The sequence below is a fragment of the Oncorhynchus gorbuscha genome, linkage group LG08 (genome assembly GCF_021184085.1).
Source record: "Oncorhynchus gorbuscha isolate QuinsamMale2020 ecotype Even-year linkage group LG08, OgorEven_v1.0, whole genome shotgun sequence".
Classification (NCBI taxonomy): domain Eukaryota; kingdom Metazoa; phylum Chordata; class Actinopteri; order Salmoniformes; family Salmonidae; genus Oncorhynchus; species Oncorhynchus gorbuscha.
This window is the reverse complement of record NC_060180.1, coordinates 42,303,085-42,321,077: the sequence shown is the minus strand read 5'-3', so window position 1 is coordinate 42,321,077 and position 17,993 is coordinate 42,303,085. Positions and strand designations below refer to the sequence as shown.

At 45.0% G+C, this 17,993-nt stretch overlaps 1 protein-coding gene across 3 annotated transcripts in view; it reads left to right on the top strand.

Annotated features, from left to right (window-relative positions):
* LOC124040871 (sodium/potassium-transporting ATPase subunit beta-1-interacting protein 3-like) overlaps positions 1 to 17,993 on the top strand; it is a 140,708-nt gene that overhangs the window by 58,656 nt on the left and 64,059 nt on the right. For all 3 annotated transcript variants that reach the window (XM_046357980.1, XM_046357978.1, XM_046357979.1), the window contains exons 2-3: positions 8,382 to 8,519; positions 11,069 to 11,149. In XM_046357980.1, coding sequence (XP_046213936.1) covers positions 8,382 to 8,519; positions 11,069 to 11,149 — 219 coding nt within the window. The remainder of the gene's footprint in view (positions 1 to 8,381; positions 8,520 to 11,068; positions 11,150 to 17,993) is intronic.

Below are 17,993 nucleotides of genomic sequence, written 5' to 3'. Positions count from 1 at the left end.
AGGTCTCTGACCTCATCCCTATAGGCTGTCTCATCGTTGTATCAGGCCTACCACTGTTGTGTCATCGGCCAACTTAATGATGGTGTTGGAGTCATGCATCACATAGGTGTTCCTTTTGTCCAGGTAGGAAAAGGCCGTGTGGAGTACAATAGAGATTGCATCGTCTGTGGATCTGTTGGGGTGGTATGCAAATTGGAGTGGGTCTAAGGTTTCTGGGAAGATGGTGTTGATGTGAGCCATGACCAGCCTTTCAAAGCACTTCATGGCTACAGAAGTGAGTGTAACGGGTCGGTAGTTATTTAGGCAGGTTATCTTAGTGTTCTTGGCCAGAGGCACTATGGTGGTCTGCTTGATACATGTTTGTATTACAGACTCGGGCAGGTACAGGTTGAAAATGTCAGTGAAGACACTTGCCAGTTGGTCAGTGCATGCTCAGAGTACACGTCCTGGTAATCCGTCTGGCCCTGCAGCCTTGTGAATGTTGACCTGTTTAAAGGTCTTACACTACAGAGAGCGTGATCACACAGTCGTCCGGAACAGCTGAAGCTCTCATGCATGTTGCAGTCTTACTTGCCTCGAAGTGAGCATGGAAGTAATTTAGCTCATCTGGTAGGCTCGTGTTACTGGGCAGCTCACGGTTGTGCTTCCCTTTTGTAGTCTGTAATAGTTTGCAAGCCCTGCCACATCCGATGAGCGTCGGAGCCGGTGAAGTATGATTCAATCTTAGTCCTGTATTGACGATTTGCTTGTTTCATGGTTCGTCAGAGGGCATAGCAGGATTTGTTTTAAGCTTCCGGGTTAGAGTCCCGCTCCTTTACAGCAGATCTACCCTTTAGCTCAAACATTAAACATATTCTTCCAGTACAGGGTGAGTAATCGTTGTTGTTGTCTCTAGTTCTTTTCGGTCATAGGAGACAGTGGCAGAAACTTTACGTGCAAAATAAGTTACAAATAACGCAAAAGAAAACACACGCAATAGCACAATTGTCTAAGGGACCTTAAAACGTCAGCCATCTCCTCCGGCGCCATATCCCTATCTCTAGGGCATTACTCTCCGCCATGTCTTTAAAACATCAACGACATCACACCTGCTCTCACCCCTATCTCTAGGGCATTACTCTCCGCCATGTCTTTAGAACATCAACGACATCACACCTGCTCTCACCCCTATCTCTAGGGCATTACTCTTCGCCATGTCTTTAAAACATCAACGACATCACACCTGCTCTCACCCCTATCTCTAGGGCATTACTCTACGCCATGTCTTTAAAACATCAACGACATCACACCTGCTCTCACCCCTATCTCTAGGGCATTACTCTCCGCCATGTCTTTAGAACATCAACGACATCACACCTGCTCTCACCCCTATCTCTAGGGCATTACTCTACGCCATGTCTTTAAAACATCAACGACATCACACCTGCTCTCACCCCTATCTCTAGGGCATTACTCTACGCCATGTCTTTAAAACATCAACGCTCTCACATCACACCTGCTCTTTAGAACACCCCACACCTATCTCTAGGGCATTACTCTGTCTTTAGAACATCAACGACCATGTCTTTAGAACATCAAACATCAACGACATCACACCTGCTCTCACCCCTATCTCTAGGGCATTACTCTCCGCCATGTCTTTAGAACATCAACGACATCACACCTGCTCTCACCCCTATCTCTAGGGCATTACTCTCCGCCATGTCTTTAAAACATCAACGACATCACACCTGCTCTCACCCCTATCTCTAGGGCATTACTCTACGCCATGTCTTTAAAACATCAACGACATCACACCTGCTCTCACCCCTATCTCTAGGGCATTACTCTACGCCATGTCTTTAAACATCAACGACATCACACTCTGCTCTCACCATCAACTATGCTCTCTATCTCTAGGGCATTACTTTCCGTCTTTAGAACATGTCTTTAGAACATCAACCTGCTCTCACCCCTATCACATTACCTGCTGTCTTTAGAACATCAACCATCACACCTGCTCTCATATCTCTAGGGCATTACTTTCCGCCATGTCTTTAGAACATCAACGACATCACACCTGCTCTCACCCCTATCTCTAGGGCATTACTCTCGCCATGTCTTTAGAACATCAACGACATCACACCTGCTCTCACCCCTATCTCTAGGGCATTACTCCGCCATGTCTTTAGAACATCAACGACATCACACCTGCTCTCACCCCTATCTCTAGGGCATTACTCTTTAAAACATCAACGCCATGTCTTTAGAACATCAACGACATCACACCTGCTCTCACCCCTATCTCTAGGGCATTACTCTCACGCCATGTCTTTAAAACATCAACGACATCACACCTGCTCTCACCCCTATCTCTAGGGCATTACTCTCCGCCATGTCTTTAGAACATCAACGACATCACACCTGCTCTCACCCCTATCTCTAGGGCATCACACCTTTAGAACATCAACGACATCACACCTGCTCTCACCCCTATCTCTAGGGCATTACTCTCCGCCATGTCTTTAGAACATCAACGACATCACACTCTAGGGCATGCTCTCACCCCTATCTCTAGGGCATTACTCTCCGCCATGTCTTTAGAACATCAACGACATCATGCTCTTTCTCTAGGGCAACTCTCCGCCATGTCTTTAGAACATCAACGACATCACACCTGCTCTCACCCCTATCTCTAGGGCATTACTCTCCGCCATGTCTTTAGAACATCAACGACATCACACCTGCTCTCACCCCTATCTCTAGGGCATTACTCTCCGCCATGTCTTTAGAACATCAACGACATCACACCTGCTCTCACCCCTATCTCTAGGGCATTACTCTGTCTTTAGAACATCAACGCATCATGTCTTTAAAAACATCAACGACATCACACCTGCTCTCACCCCTATCTCTAGGGCATTACTCTCCGCCATGTCTTTAGAACATCAACGACATCACACCTGCTCTCACCCCTATCTCTAGGGCATTACTCTCCGCCATGTCTTTAAAACATCAACGACATCACACCTGCTCTCACCCCTATCTCTAGGGCATTACTCTACGCCATGTCTTTAGAACATCAACGACATCACACCTGCTCTCACCCCTATCTCTAGGGCATTACTCTGTCTTTAGAACATCAACGACATCACACCTGCTCTCACCCCTTCTAGGGCAATGTCTTTATCAACGACATCACACCTGCTCTCACCCCTATCTCTAGGGCATTACTCTCCGCCATGTCTTTAGAACATCAACGACATCACACCTGCTCTCACCCCTATCTCTATCTCTCCGCCATGTCTTTAGGCATCAACGACATTGCTCTCACCCCTCTCTAGGGCATTACTCTCCGCCATGTCTTTAGAACATCAACGACATCACACCTGCTCTCACCCCTATCTCTAGGGCATTACTCTCCGCCATGTCTTTAGGGACATCACACCTGCTCTCACCCCTCTCTAGGGCATTACTCTCCGCCATGTCTTTAGAACATCAACGACATCACACCTGCTCTCACCCCTATCTCTAGGGCATTACTCTACGCCATGTCTTTAGAACATCAACGACATATCTCTAGGGCATTACTCTCGATGTCTTTATCAACGACATCACACCTGCTCTCACCCCTATCTCTAGGGCATTACTCTCCGCCATGTCTTTAGAACATCAACGACATCACACCTGCTCTCACCCCTATCTCTAGGGCATTACTCTCCGCCATGTCTTTAGAACATCAACGACATCACACCTGCTCTCACCCCTATCTCTAGGGCATTACTCTCCGCCATGTCTTTAGAACATCAACGACATCACACCTGCTCTCACCCCTATCTCTAGGGCATTACTCTCCGCCATGTCTTTAGTTTGCACCGTTTTGTTCCTCTCCATCTCCCACAGTCTTTCAAAATTTACATAATGAAGCATATGATTTTTCCATTGTCTTAACAATGGAGGATTGGTTGATTTAAGTATCCGTTTTTCTCAAAGTAATTAACGAACGGGGTTCGTCCAACCCATCAGGTATTTCACTGCACCCTCATATTGACCTCGAAATATGTAGTCATTTTACATTGTAATACTTCTGACAGTCAACTTTGTAATTCCGCCCATAACTTTATGACGTCATAACATTCACGGAAGGCATGGATTATTGAGTCATTGTTAGTTTTACACTTAAGACTTGAATTTGTAAAAATGTTCTCTTGTGCCATGCTGTGTGTTTGTGTGTGAGGCTGGATGTATCTCTGGCTGAAGCTTACAGTGTGTGTGTGTGTGTGTGTGTGTGTGTGTGTGTGTGTGTGTGTGTGTGTGTGTGTGTGTGTGTGTGTGTGTGTGTGTGTGTGTGTGTGTGTGTGTGTGTGTGTGTGTGTGTGTGTGTGTGTGTGTGTGTGTGTGTGTTTGAGGCTGGATGTATCTCTGGCTGAGGCTTACAGTGTGTGTGTGTGTGTGTGTGTGTGTGTGTGTGTGTGTGTGTGTGTGTGTGTGTGTGTGTGTGTGTGTGTGTGTGTGTGTGTGTGTGTGTGTGTGTGTGTGTGTGTGTGTGTGTGTGTGTGTGTGTGTGTGTGTTTGTGTTTGAGGCTGGATGTATCTCTGGCTGAGGCTTACAGTGCCATGCTGAGAGGGACAGATCAGATAGAAGCAGACCCAGCTCCAGGGATGAGGGTGGAAGGTGGTGAGTGTTGATGCATCATGATGCAGAGAGCGTAGTCTGTGAGAACCCCCTCTTTCCCTCTATGGTCCTGTGTGTTGGTCTGTGGTTCTAACATAATGTTGAGCACAGTCTGTTATTCCCCTCCTTTTTTAGTGTTTATCTCCCTGTTAGTGTAGTTATTCATCCATGTAAAAAGCTATCCTTCTCTCTGTCTCTATCTCTGTTGTCAAACCCACACCTGCTTCACGAGGCCCATCGAAAAATTTCCACCTCATTAAGAAGATGTCAGTGTCTGTGTGGTAATGAGATAATCCTCGTTAAGATGTCAGTGTCTTTGTGTGGTAATGAGAGAATCCTCATTAAGAAGATGTCAGTGTCTGTGTGTGGTAATGAGAGAATCCTCGTTAAGAAGATGTCAGTGTCTGTGTTAATGAGAGAATCCTCGTTAAGAAGATGTCAGTGTCTGTGTTAATGAGAGAATCCTCGTTAAGAAGATGTCAGTGTCTGTGTTAATGAGAGAATCCTCATTAAAAAGATGTCAGTGTCTGTGTTAATGAGAGAATCCTCATTAAAAATATGTCAGTGTCTGTGTTAATGAGAGAATCCTCATTAAGAAGATGTCTGTGTTAATGAGAGAATCCTCATTAAGAAGATGTCTGTGTGTGGTAATGAGAGAAGCCTCGTTAAGATGTCAGTGTCTGTGTGTGGTAATGAGAGAATCCTCGTTAAGAAGATGTAAGTGTCTGTGTTAATGAGAGAATCCTCATTAAAAAGATGTCAGTGTCTGTGTGTGGTAATGAGAGAATCCTCGTTAAGAAGATGTAAGTGTCTGTGTGTGGTAATGAGAGAATCCTCGTTAAGAAGATGTAAGTGTCTGTGTGTGGTAATGAGAGAATCCTCATTAAGATGTCAGTGTCTGTGTGTGGTAATGAGAGAATCCTCATTAAGATGTCAGTGTCTGTGTGTGGTAATGAGAGAATCCTCATTAAGATGTAAGTGTCTGTGTGTGGTAATGAGAGAATCCTCGTTAAGATGTCAGTGTGTGTGTGGTAATGAGAGAATCCTCGTTAAGATGTCAGTGTCTGTTTGTGGTAATGAGAGAATCCTCGTTAAGATGTCAGTGTCTGTGTGTGGTAATGAGAGGATCCTCGTTAAGATGTCAGTGTCTGTGTGTGGTAATGAGAGAATCCTCGTTAAGAAGATGTAAGTGTCTGTGTGTGGTAATGAGAGAATCCTCGTTAGGATGTAAGTGTCTGTTTGTGGTAATGAGAGAATCCTCGTTAAGAAGATGTAAGTGTCTGTGTGTGGTAATGAGAGAATCCTCGTTAAGATGTCAGTGTCTGTGTCTGGTAATGAGAGAATCCTCGTTAAGAAGATGTAAGTGTCTGTATGTGGTAATGAGAGAATCCTCGTTAAGATGTCAGTGTCTGTGTGTGGTAATGAGAGAATCCTCATTAAGATGTCAGTGTCTGTGTGTGGTAATGAGAGAATCCTCATTAAGATGTAAGTGTCTGTGTGTGGTAATGAGAGAATCCTCGTTAAGATGTCAGTGTCTGTGTGTGGTAATGAGAGAATCCTCGTTAAGAAGATGTAAGTGTCTGTGTGTGGTAATGAGAGAATCCTCGTTAGGATGTAAGTGTCTGTTTGTGGTAATGAGAGAATCCTCGTTAAGAAGATGTAAGTGTCTGTGTGTGGTAATGAGAGAATCCTCGTTAAGAAGATGTCAGTGTCTGTGTCTGGTAATGAGAGAATCCTCGTTAAGATGTAAGTGTCTGTTTGTGGTAATGAGAGGATCCTCGTTAAGATGTCAGTGTCTGTGTGTGGTAATGAGAGGATCCTCGTTAAGATGTCAGTGTCTGTGTGTGGTAATGAGAAAATCCTCGTTAAGATGTCAGTGTCTGTTTGTGGTAATGAGAGGATCCTCGTTAAGATGTCAGTGTCTGTGTGTGGTAATGAGAGAATCCTCGTTAAGATGTCAGTGTCTGTGTGTGGTAATGAGAGAATCCTCGTTAAGATGTCAGTGTCTGTGTGTGGTAATGAGAGGATCCTCGTTAAGATGTCAGTGTCTGTGTGTGGTAATGAGAGAATCCTCGTTAAGATGTCAGTGTCTGTGTGGTAATGAGAGAATCCTCGTTAAGATGTCAGTGTCTGTGTGGTAATGAGAGAATCCTCGTTAAGATGTCAGTGTCTGTGTGGTAATGAGAGAATCCTCGTTAAGATGTCAGTGTCTGTGTGGTAATGAGAGAATCCTCGTTAAGATGTCAGTGTCTGTGTGGTAATGAGAGAATCCTCGTTAAGATGTCAGTGTCTGTGTGGTATTGAGAGAATCCTCGTTAAGATGTCAGTGTCTGTGTGGTAATGAGAGAATCCTCGTTAAGATGTCAGTGTCTGTGTGGTAATTAGAGAATCCTCGTTAAGATGTCAGTGTCTGTGTGGTAATGAGAGAATCCTCGTTAAGAAGATGTCAGTGTCTGTGTGTGGTAATGAGAGAATCCTCGTTAAGATGTCAGTGTCTGTTTATGGTAATGAGAGAATCCTCGTTAAGATGTCAGTGTCTGTGTGTGTAATGAGAGCCTCGTTAAGAAGATGTCCTCGTTAAGTGTCTGTCTGTTTGTGGTAATGAGAGAATCCTCGTTAGGATGTAAGTGTCTGTTTGTGGTAATGAGAGGATCCTCGTTAAGATGTCAGTGTCTGTGTGTGGTAATGAGAGGATCCTCGTTAAGATGTCAGTGTCTGTGTGTGGTAATGAGAAAATCCTCGTTAAGATGTCAGTGTCTGTGTGGTAATGAGAGAATAAGATGTCAGTGTCTGTGTGGTAATGGATCCTCGTTAAGATGTCAGTGTCTGTGTGTGGTAATGAGAGAATCCTCGTTAAGATGTCAGTGTCTGTGTGTGGTAATGAGAGAATCCTCGTTAAGATGTCAGTGTCTGTGTGTGTAATGAGAGAATCCTCGTTAAGATGTCAGTGTCTGTGTGGTAAAGATGAGTGTCTGTGTGGTAGAATCCTCGGTAAGATGTCACTGTCTGTGTGGTAATGAGAGAATCCTCGTTAAGATGTCAGTGTCTGTGTGGTAATGAGAGAATCCTCGTTAAGATGTCAGTGTCTGTGTGGTAATGAGAGAATCCTCGTTAAGAAGATGTCAGTGTCTGTGTGTGGTAATGAGAGAATCCTCATTAAGAAGATGTAAGTGTCTGTGTGTGGTAATGACAGAATCCTTGTTAAGATGTCAGTGTCTGTGTGTGGTAATGAGAGAATCCTCGTTAAGATGTCAGTGTCTGTGTCTGGTAATGAGAGAATCCTTGTTAAGATGTCAGTGTCTGTGTGGTAATGAGAGAATCCTCATAAAGAAGATGTCAGTGTCTGTGTGTGGTAATGAGAGAATCCTCATAAAGAAGATGTCAGTGTCTGTGTGGTAATGAGAGAATCCTCATAAAGAAGATGTCAGTGTCTGTGTGGTAATGAGAGAATCCTCGTTATTAAGAAGATGTGAGCGTCCGCGTGCGTTAAGGAGACTAATCAAACGCAGAATGGACCATGACACTGCTTTATGCTTTCATTAAGATGTGGATGGATGTGTCACCTTGGTTTATACTCTTGTTGTACATTGTGGTTGGTTGGGTAATACACTTAGCCTATACTGTACCTTTGAGTTTCCTTGCACGTTCAAATGCGACCAGAAAGGATGTTCTTGACCTTCATCCCCCAAATGCAGTCTTCCTAAACCTCCCCCTTCCCCCCCTGCAGATGGTGGCGTTGGAGAGGCAGGTTTTTGACTTCCTGGGATACCAATGGGCGCCCATTCTGGCCAACTTCTTCCACATCATCATTGTCATCCTCGGCTTCTTCGGCACTATACAGTACCGACCACGCTACATTGTAGTGGTGAGTACAAACATTCACACAGGTGCACACATTACATTGGGGTGTCATTTGTTATTTTTCCATTTATCCAAACTCCCAAGATCCCTGGCCCTCTCCCTAAACACATTGTTCGTCGTCTTAATCCTTTTTAATCCATCAGTAATTACATTTAATTAATGACTCAACTTCCATTCATTTCACACTCGAACATAGTGTACCCTAGGGCCCACCTCAGCACGAATCCACAGGATTTAGGATTTGGTTTAATCTGAGGGGTTAGGGGTGGGGGGAGTGGGGGAAAGGAGGATTAGATTAGTTGAATTAGGTGTGTTAGTCCTGGACAAGAACAAAAGCCTGGCCATCTTGTATCACTCCAGACCCAAGATTGAAAAACCTAATAGAATGTCCTAGAACGTTCAAGATTGAAGGACACTAGGTTGCAGATTGAAGAATACTAGAATGTTCTAGATTGAAGCACACTAGAAGGTTGCAGATTGAAGAATACTAGAATGTTCTAGATTGAAGAGCAGTACAATGCTCTAGATTGAAGAACCCATAGCTCCTGGACAGGGTATGAATATTTGAAGTGTTATTCCACTCTGGTGTGGTTTGGAGTTAGAAGATCATTAGAGGAAGTGTATTGTCTCTTTTATTCAGTTAACACGGGATGGATGAAGCTAAGTAATGATAACATATTCACATATACTGTACGTCAAAAATGTATTAGCAATGTTCAGTTTGGGTGTGGAATGTGGAAAGAAAATCAAAGGGCGAGGGAGAGAGAGATTGGAAGGAATGGGTGAGGGTGAGGGAGAGAGGAGAGAGAGGTTGGAAGGAATGGGCGAGGGAGAGAGGTTGGAAGGAATGGGTGAGGGAGAGAGGAGAGAGAGGTTGGAAGGAATGGGTGAGGGAGAGAGGAGAGAGATTGGAAGGAATGGGTGAGGGAGAGAGGATAGAGAGGTTGGAAGGAATGGGCGAGGGAGAGAGGTTGGAAGGAATGGGTGAGGGATAGAGGAGAGAGAGGTTGGACGGAATGGGTGAGGGAGATAGGAGAGAGAGGTTGGAAGGAATGGGTGAGGGAGAGAGGAGAGAGAGATTGGAAGGAATGGGTGAGAGAGAGAGGAGAGAGAGATTGGAAGGAATGGGTGAGGGAGAGAGGAGAGAGGTTGGAAGGAATGGGTGAGGGAGAGAGGAGAGAGAGATTGGAAGGAATGGGTGAGGGAGAGAGGAGAGAGAGATTGGAAGGAATGGGTGAGGGAGAGAGGAGAGAGAGATTGGAATGAATGGGTGAGGGAGAGATTGGAAGGAATGGGTGAGGGAGAGAGGAGAGAGAGATTGGAAGGAATGGGTGAGGGAGAGAGGAGAGAGAGTTTAAAAGGAATGGGTGAGGGAGAGAGGAGAGAGAGATTGGAAGGAATGGGTGAGGGAGAGAGGAGAGAGAGGTTGGAAGGAATGGGTGAGGGAGAGAGGAGAGAGAGATTGGAAGGAATTGGTGAGGGAGAGAGGAGAGAGAGATTGGAAGGAATGGGTGAGGGAGAGAGGATAGAGAGGTTGGAAGGAATGGGTGAGGGAGAGAGGAGAGAGAGATTGGAAGGAATGGGTGAGGGAGAGAGGAGAGAGAGATTGGAAGGAATGGGTGAGGGAGAGAGGAGAGAGATTGGAAGGAATGGGTGAGGGAGAGAGGAGAGAGGGATTGGAAGGAATGGGTGAGGGAGAGAGGAGAGAGATTGGAAGGAATGGGTGAGAGAGAGAGAGGAGAGAGCGATTGGAAGGAATGGGTGAGGGAGAGAGGAGAGAGAGATTGGAAGGAATGGGTGAGGGAGAGAGGATAGAGAGGTTGGAAGGAATGGGTAAGGGAAGGGGGAGAATAATCAAAGGCAAAAGAGGATAGAAGGTTGAGATGGAATAAGGAAACAATACTGGGGAAAAAGAGGGAGAGCGAAAAGCCAAGGGAGTGGAGAGAGTAACCAAAGGCAAGAGTGGATAGTGGGAAGAATACTTTCTTGGAAAAAGTATGGTTCAACAGTATGACTCAACGTCTTTAGGCGAGGATAATTAGGGCAAGTCCTCTACTGTCCAAATGAGCGTTGACATGTTCACATGGTGAAAAACATCTCTATTGGAAGAAGTTCAGCCTTGAGTGGAAGTTTGGTTAGCAACTTCCTGTCAGAAAGACCATATTGATGGATGATTATGGATTGGATTTGAGTATCGCTTTTTCAAAGTGCTCAAAGTGTCTGTAAGCGGACAAACTGAAGTTTGTTTTTTGTATAATAGATCCTTTGTAAATGTTGCAAATGTAATTCCATCTTAAGACCTGTTTATGCCCCTCCATTAAATACTCAGCTGGTTTAAAAAACAACTCCTTTAAGTCTTAATGGACTTATCGCAGCTTTGGCATGTGGGCTAGAGCGGGTAGTACACATGAATAAATAAACAGTCTAGTGCAGTGGAGAGTGTGTCCCATAACACCATTCACAGACAGAGATCTTTCATTTCATTTCCAACTTATTTTCATTTGCAATGTGTTTTTTGAAGTTTGTGTGTGTGTGTGTGTGTGTCCTGTACAGTACACAGTGTGGACAGCTCTCTGGGTGGCCTGGAATCTCTTCATCGTCTGTTTCTACCTGGATGTGGGAGGCCTGACCAAGGTAGGCGCTATTCTCTCTGACGACAGAGCAACTGTCCTCCATCTTGGAGCTCCCATGACTTGTATCATCCACCATTTAAAATAGTGTGTTTCTCTGTCTGTTGTTATGTTCATGTGTTCTCTCCTTGGTGCTCGAGAGACATTGAATAAAACATGTCGTCATCCTAGAGAGGTGGGAACTAGGTGGTGGAAAATGTATTCCAAGACCTTCAGTGTCAGGGTTCAGAGAGTAGAGAGCTCAGCCCCAGGAGGACGCCCCGCTGACCCCTGCCACAAGCACACACACCCCGTACTGAATACCCATTCAACACACACCACACCTAAATACCCATCCCACACACCCATCACCTAAATACCCATCCCACACCCCCCGTACTAAATACCCATCCCACACACCCCTCACCTAAATACCCATCCCACACCCCCCGTACTAAATACCCATCCCACACACCCCTCACCTAAATACCCATCCCACACCCCCCGTACTAAATACCCATCCCACACACCCCTAACCTAAATACCCATCCCACACCCCCGTACTAAATACCCATCCCACACACCCCTCACCTAAATACCCATCCCACACCCCCTCACCTAAATACCCATCCCACACACCCCACCTCACCTAAATACCCATCCCACACACCCCTCACCTAAATACCCATCCCACACACCCCTCACCTAAATACCCATCCCACACACCCCATCACCTAAATACCCATCCCACACACCCCACCTCACCTAAATACCCATCCCACACACCCCGTCACCTAAATACCCATCCCACACACCCCTCACCTAAATACCCATCCCAAATGCATCCCACACCCCTCACCTAAATACCCATCCCACACACCCTCACCTAAATACCCATCCCAACCTAAATACCCATCCCATCCAAATCCCATCCCACACACCCCTCACCTAAATACCCATCCCACACACCCCGTCACCTAAATACCCATCCCACACACCCCTCACCTAAATACCCATCCCACACACCCCTCACCTAAATATCCATCCCACACACCCCTCACCTAAATACCCATCCCACACACCCCTCACCTAAATACCCATCCCACACCCCCCCTCCTAAATACCCATCCCACACACCCCTCACCTAAATACCCATCCCACACACCCCTCACCTAAATACCCATCCCACACACACGGATACATATACAGACATACACACCTACTTACCCGTCTCACACACAAAGATACACATACAGACACACACCCCTCACATACTTACCCATCCCACATACACACACAGATACACATACAGACACACACCTACTTACCCATCCCACACACAGATACACATACACCACACCTACTTACCCATCCCACACACACAGATACACATACAGACACACACACCTACTTACCAATCCCACACACACACAGATACGCATACAGACACACACCTACTTACCCATCACACACACACACACACACACACACACACACACACACACACACACACACACACACACACACACACACACACACACACACACACACACACACACACACACACACACACACACACACACACACCTACTTACCCATCCCACACACACAGATACACATACAGACACACACACACACACGCACCTACTTACCCATCCCACACACACAGATACACATACAGACACACAAACACACACCTACTTACCCATCCCACACACACAGATACACATACAGACACACACACACCTACTTACCCAACCCCTACACACAGATACACATACAGACACACACACACACACACACACACACACCTACTTACCCAACCCCTACACACAGATACACATACAGACACACACACACCTACTTACCAATCCCACACACACACACACAGATACACATACAGACACACACCTACTTACCCAACCCCTACACACAGATACACATACAGACACACACCTACTTACCCAACCCCTACACACAGATACACATACAGACAAACACACACCTACTTACCCATCCCACACACACAGATACACATACAGACACACACACACCTACTTACCCAACCCCTACACACAGATACACATACAGACACACACACACACACCACCTACTTACCCAACCCCTACACACAGATACACATACAGACACACACACACCTACTTACCAATCCCACACACACACACACAGATACACATACAGACACACACCTACTTACCCAACCCCTACACACAGATACACATACAGACACACACCTACTTACCCAACCCCTACACACAGATACACACACACACACACACACACACACACACACACACACACACACACACACACACACACACACACACACACACACACACACACACACACACACACACACACACACACACACACACACACACACACACACACACACACACACCTACTTACCCATCCCACACACACAGATACACATACACACACACAGACACACACCTACTTACCCATCCCACACACACAGATACACATACACACACACAAACCTACTTACCCATCCCACACACACAGATACACATACAGACACACACACCTACGTACCCATCCCCTACACACACAGATACACATACACACACACACACTCCTACTTACCCATCCCCTACACACACAGATACACATATAGACACACACCTACTTACCTATCCCACCCGTACAGATACACATACAGACACACACACCTACTTACCCATCCCATACACACAGATAAACATAGTCACACACACCTCATCCGCCCACCGACAACTCTATAGCCCCTGACGGACTGCCAGACACACACCCTGACAGGTCTCCTGAGTCTCTGTTTCCGTGCCGACAGAAAGTGTTACATTTGATTATTATGATAATTTCCCTTCTCTGCTCCCAATTTATTTGAGCAGTTTGATCTGAGTGCTGAGAGTCAGGTACACTGCATATGTCCTAGTTCTCATGACAGTGAGTTATCATAAGTTCCATAGGTTGGACTGACCCTAGTCAACTATACTGCATATGTCCTAGTTCTCATGACAGTGAGTTATCATAAGTTCCATAGGTTGGACTGACCCTAGTCAGCTATACTGCATATGTCCTAGTTCTCATGACAGTGGCTTAACCCTGGGGTCCTCCCTGTCTGATGTGGAGTCACACTTAGGCTATGTGGGGTTAAATGAGCTCCTCATCCAATAAGAGGACTAACACACAAATGGACAGTCTGTGCCGGTGTGCCTGTGTGTGTAAGTGTGTCTTTGTCTGGTGTACACACATATTTATCCAGATAGAATCTTGGGTTGTATTCTGCCAAAGCTCACACTGCTAAGGAGAGATCATGACATTGTGATAAAACAGGACAGGAGATGTGAGTGGTTTTCCTTTGTATACTTCTGTCAACTTCACTATATAGAGTTTTCACACAGGCCCAAACTATGACTGCACTTAGCGCACTCCAGTCTGGTTTCTCCAGATCTCATCTACTCGCCCGGGGTTCCTTTTAGCAGGTTAAGTCTGGATTTAGGTTTATTGGGATCCCCATTAGCAGCAGCTACTCGTCTCGTCTCGTCCGTCAAACATTTTCCCTCCACTATCTTCACATTTTCCCCCTCCTTTTTTCTTTGTCACCTCTTTCCTGTCGCACCCTGGCCTGACCCATCCTCCTCCATGTCTTTCTGCTCCACTCCTCTGCTTTGTCTTTGGTCTATTCCCTCCCTGTCTTCAGCTCTGTTTCTCTCCATCACGCTCAGATGGACTCCGTCAGGGATGGGGATCGACATTGATCTCTCAGTGAAGATGAATACTCATGCCTAACATAGTTGGATTGGTTGTGTGTGTGTGTGTGCTCGTAGTGGGCCCCAGCTCTGCCTGGTCTCAGCTGTTCTAATGAGCTGTGTAGAGGCCAGCAGCTGGGGGCTGGGCTGTAACACAACAGAAGGAAATAGCCTGGTCTCCCAAAATGCATATGGTAGCCAGGAGACGAGACAGCTAACGGATAACACACATACTGATCCTGATTCAGGTCTCAACCAAACCCTCTATGCACCTCCCTGCAGTGATGTGTGAGAGTGAGACCAAACCAAACGACCACGAGTAAAACTGGGAAGAGACACAGGGGGTATGCTAATTAGGTATAGAGCAGACCTAACTCACTCTATTAAATGAATCAAAACAGGAACATTTTACATTTGGCTAGAAATTCAAAAGGAAATGAGTTCAACAGAGAAAAATGTCCTCCTGTGTGCTACCTATATCCCCCCACTAGAATCCTCACACTTTCATGAAGACAGCTTCTCCATCCTGGAGGGGGAAATCAATCATTTCCAGGCCCAGGGACGTGTACTAGTCTGTGGCGACCTAAATGCCAGAACTGGACAAGAACCTGACTCTCAGCACACAGCAGGACAAACATCTACCTGGAAGTGACAGCATTCCCTCCCCCAAATACTCCCCTAGACACAACTACAACAATATAACCAACAGAAACGGGTCACAACTCCTGCGGCTCTGTCGCACGCTGGGTATGGGTATCCTACAGGGTATCCTACAGTAGGTAGACCTATAGTTCATTTCTTGGTAATATTACCGTCGATGACTTTATCAACGACCTCAACCCAGAGTCTCTCAGAGCCTTCAGTCAGCCCACTGACACCTCTTATCAGATCATAGCAAAACCACAGTCTACTTTAAAAGAGCAATAATCAGCCATGAGGAGGCATCGAAGCTGAACAAACTGCATACTATGAAGACATGCTATAGATACATGGAGGGTAGTGGAGAAAATGACCAAAAGTGAATGTGTAAACTTAGGTGAAAGATATTATTCACTGCCATCAGCTAACAAATACAATTTAAATTCCAGCAGAAAACCTAAGACAACCATTTTAAGTGTTTTGATGAAGAATGTAAAAACTGAAGAAATATATTGTTGAACCTATTGTGGTGGTTCATTTCTTTACCATCAAATGAGGAGAGAAACTTATCACACAAGTAAGAGTTCTACTGAAACTTGTAAGGCGTGCGTACTGGCGGTAGAGAAGTCAGGCGCAGGAGAGCAAAGACTGTTCCAACGGCGCAGTTTTATTATAAAAATCACCGTGAACAAAACACAATAATCATAATGGGACAAAACCTCAGACATAACGTGTACAAAAACACAATACTGGACAAGGACATGTGGGGAACAGAGGGTTAAATACACAGCATGTAATTGATGGGATTGAAACCAGGTGTGTGGGAAGACCAGACAAAACAAATAGAAAATGAAAGGTAGATCAGCGATGGCTAGAAGACCGGTGACGTCGACCGCCAAACGTCGCCCGAACAAGGAGAGGGACCGACTTTGTCGGAAGTCGTGACAAAACTAAAACTCTTTATTAACTTATTAATAAGGGAGCAGGTCAATACAACACACAAATATAAAGTGAATCAATTGAGTGCTCTACGATAATGATGGCTGGTTGACGAATCACCCCCAGATGATTCGTTGAGAGCCCAGAGACAAAAGTTCAAAGGTATTTTATAGCCAAGATACCCCACTTTCAACCTACATGACGAACAACAGATGTATGGAATGGGTAACAAAGTTAAGTTTTGTATGAAAGATACGTATAATTCACAGCAGACAGTATCTGCTGTAAAAACCGTTATCTTTGTGTAGAGACCAGGGTCTGTCCCTGAAGTCATCTCTCCCTGGTACCTTATAGAACAGAAACATTCACTCATGCTCTGGAATGTGGTATCACCCAAAGACATTGTAAATCTTCCAGAGGCCCGTCCTCAGTAGAACACACACAGATGAGCGTTCTAACAACTTATTCTGTTGCATAAAACAACCATTTGATGCAATAACAGCATTATTACAATCTTGTAATTTCTCCACCTTAATATCAACCAAAAACACAGAGAACCAGTAAACCGTAGCTTACGCCTTCACTATGGTGAAACACTAAAACAATACAGAAATACACAAAGAAATAGAAGGAACAGCATGTTAAAAAAACAGCTCATTGTGATTAAATAGATCAATAGAATCAAATCACCTCTGAGAAAATTGTAACACACGAAACAAACAACATGAGAGCTATCTACCCAAAATGGAGATGTATGGATAAACATACAACCTTTTTGGACAAATAACAAAGAAGCAAAGAGCAAAAACATATACATGGTATTTGACTAAACTTCGAATTAGTTATTAAAGACTACCAGAACCCACTGGATTCTCAAATTACATTCAATGAGCTACAGGACAAAATGCAAACCCCCCAACCCAAAAAGCCCCGTGGTGTTGATGGTATACTTAACTAAATGATCAAATATACAGACCACAAATTCAAACTGGCTGTTCTTAAACTCTTCCCTAATATTTGGAACCAAGGCCTGATGACCTCAATCCACAAATGTGGAATATGTGAGAAGTAATCTCTGAAAAAAATCCTCTGCAATTTCAACAGCAGACGACAACATTTCCTCAGTGAAAACAATGTCCTGAGCAAATGACAAATTGTCTTCGTAACAGAATACCGTACGACAGACCACGTATACACCCTGTACATCCTTATTGACAAAAAAACACAAGCAAAGTCTTCTCATGCTTTGTTCATTTCAAAAAAGCATTTCACTCAATTTGGCATGAGAGTCCACTATATAAATTGATGGAAAGCAGTGTTGGTGAGGAGTGCACATGACAGTTGAAAATAGCCAATAAACACACAGATTTCTTCCCTCAGAGCCATTGGGTGAGACAGGAATGCAGCTTGAGCCAGACCCTCTTCAACATATATATAAATTAATTGGCGGGGGCACTAGAACAGTTTACAGATGATCTGGTGCTTCTGTCCCCAAACAAGGAGGGCCTACAGCAGCGC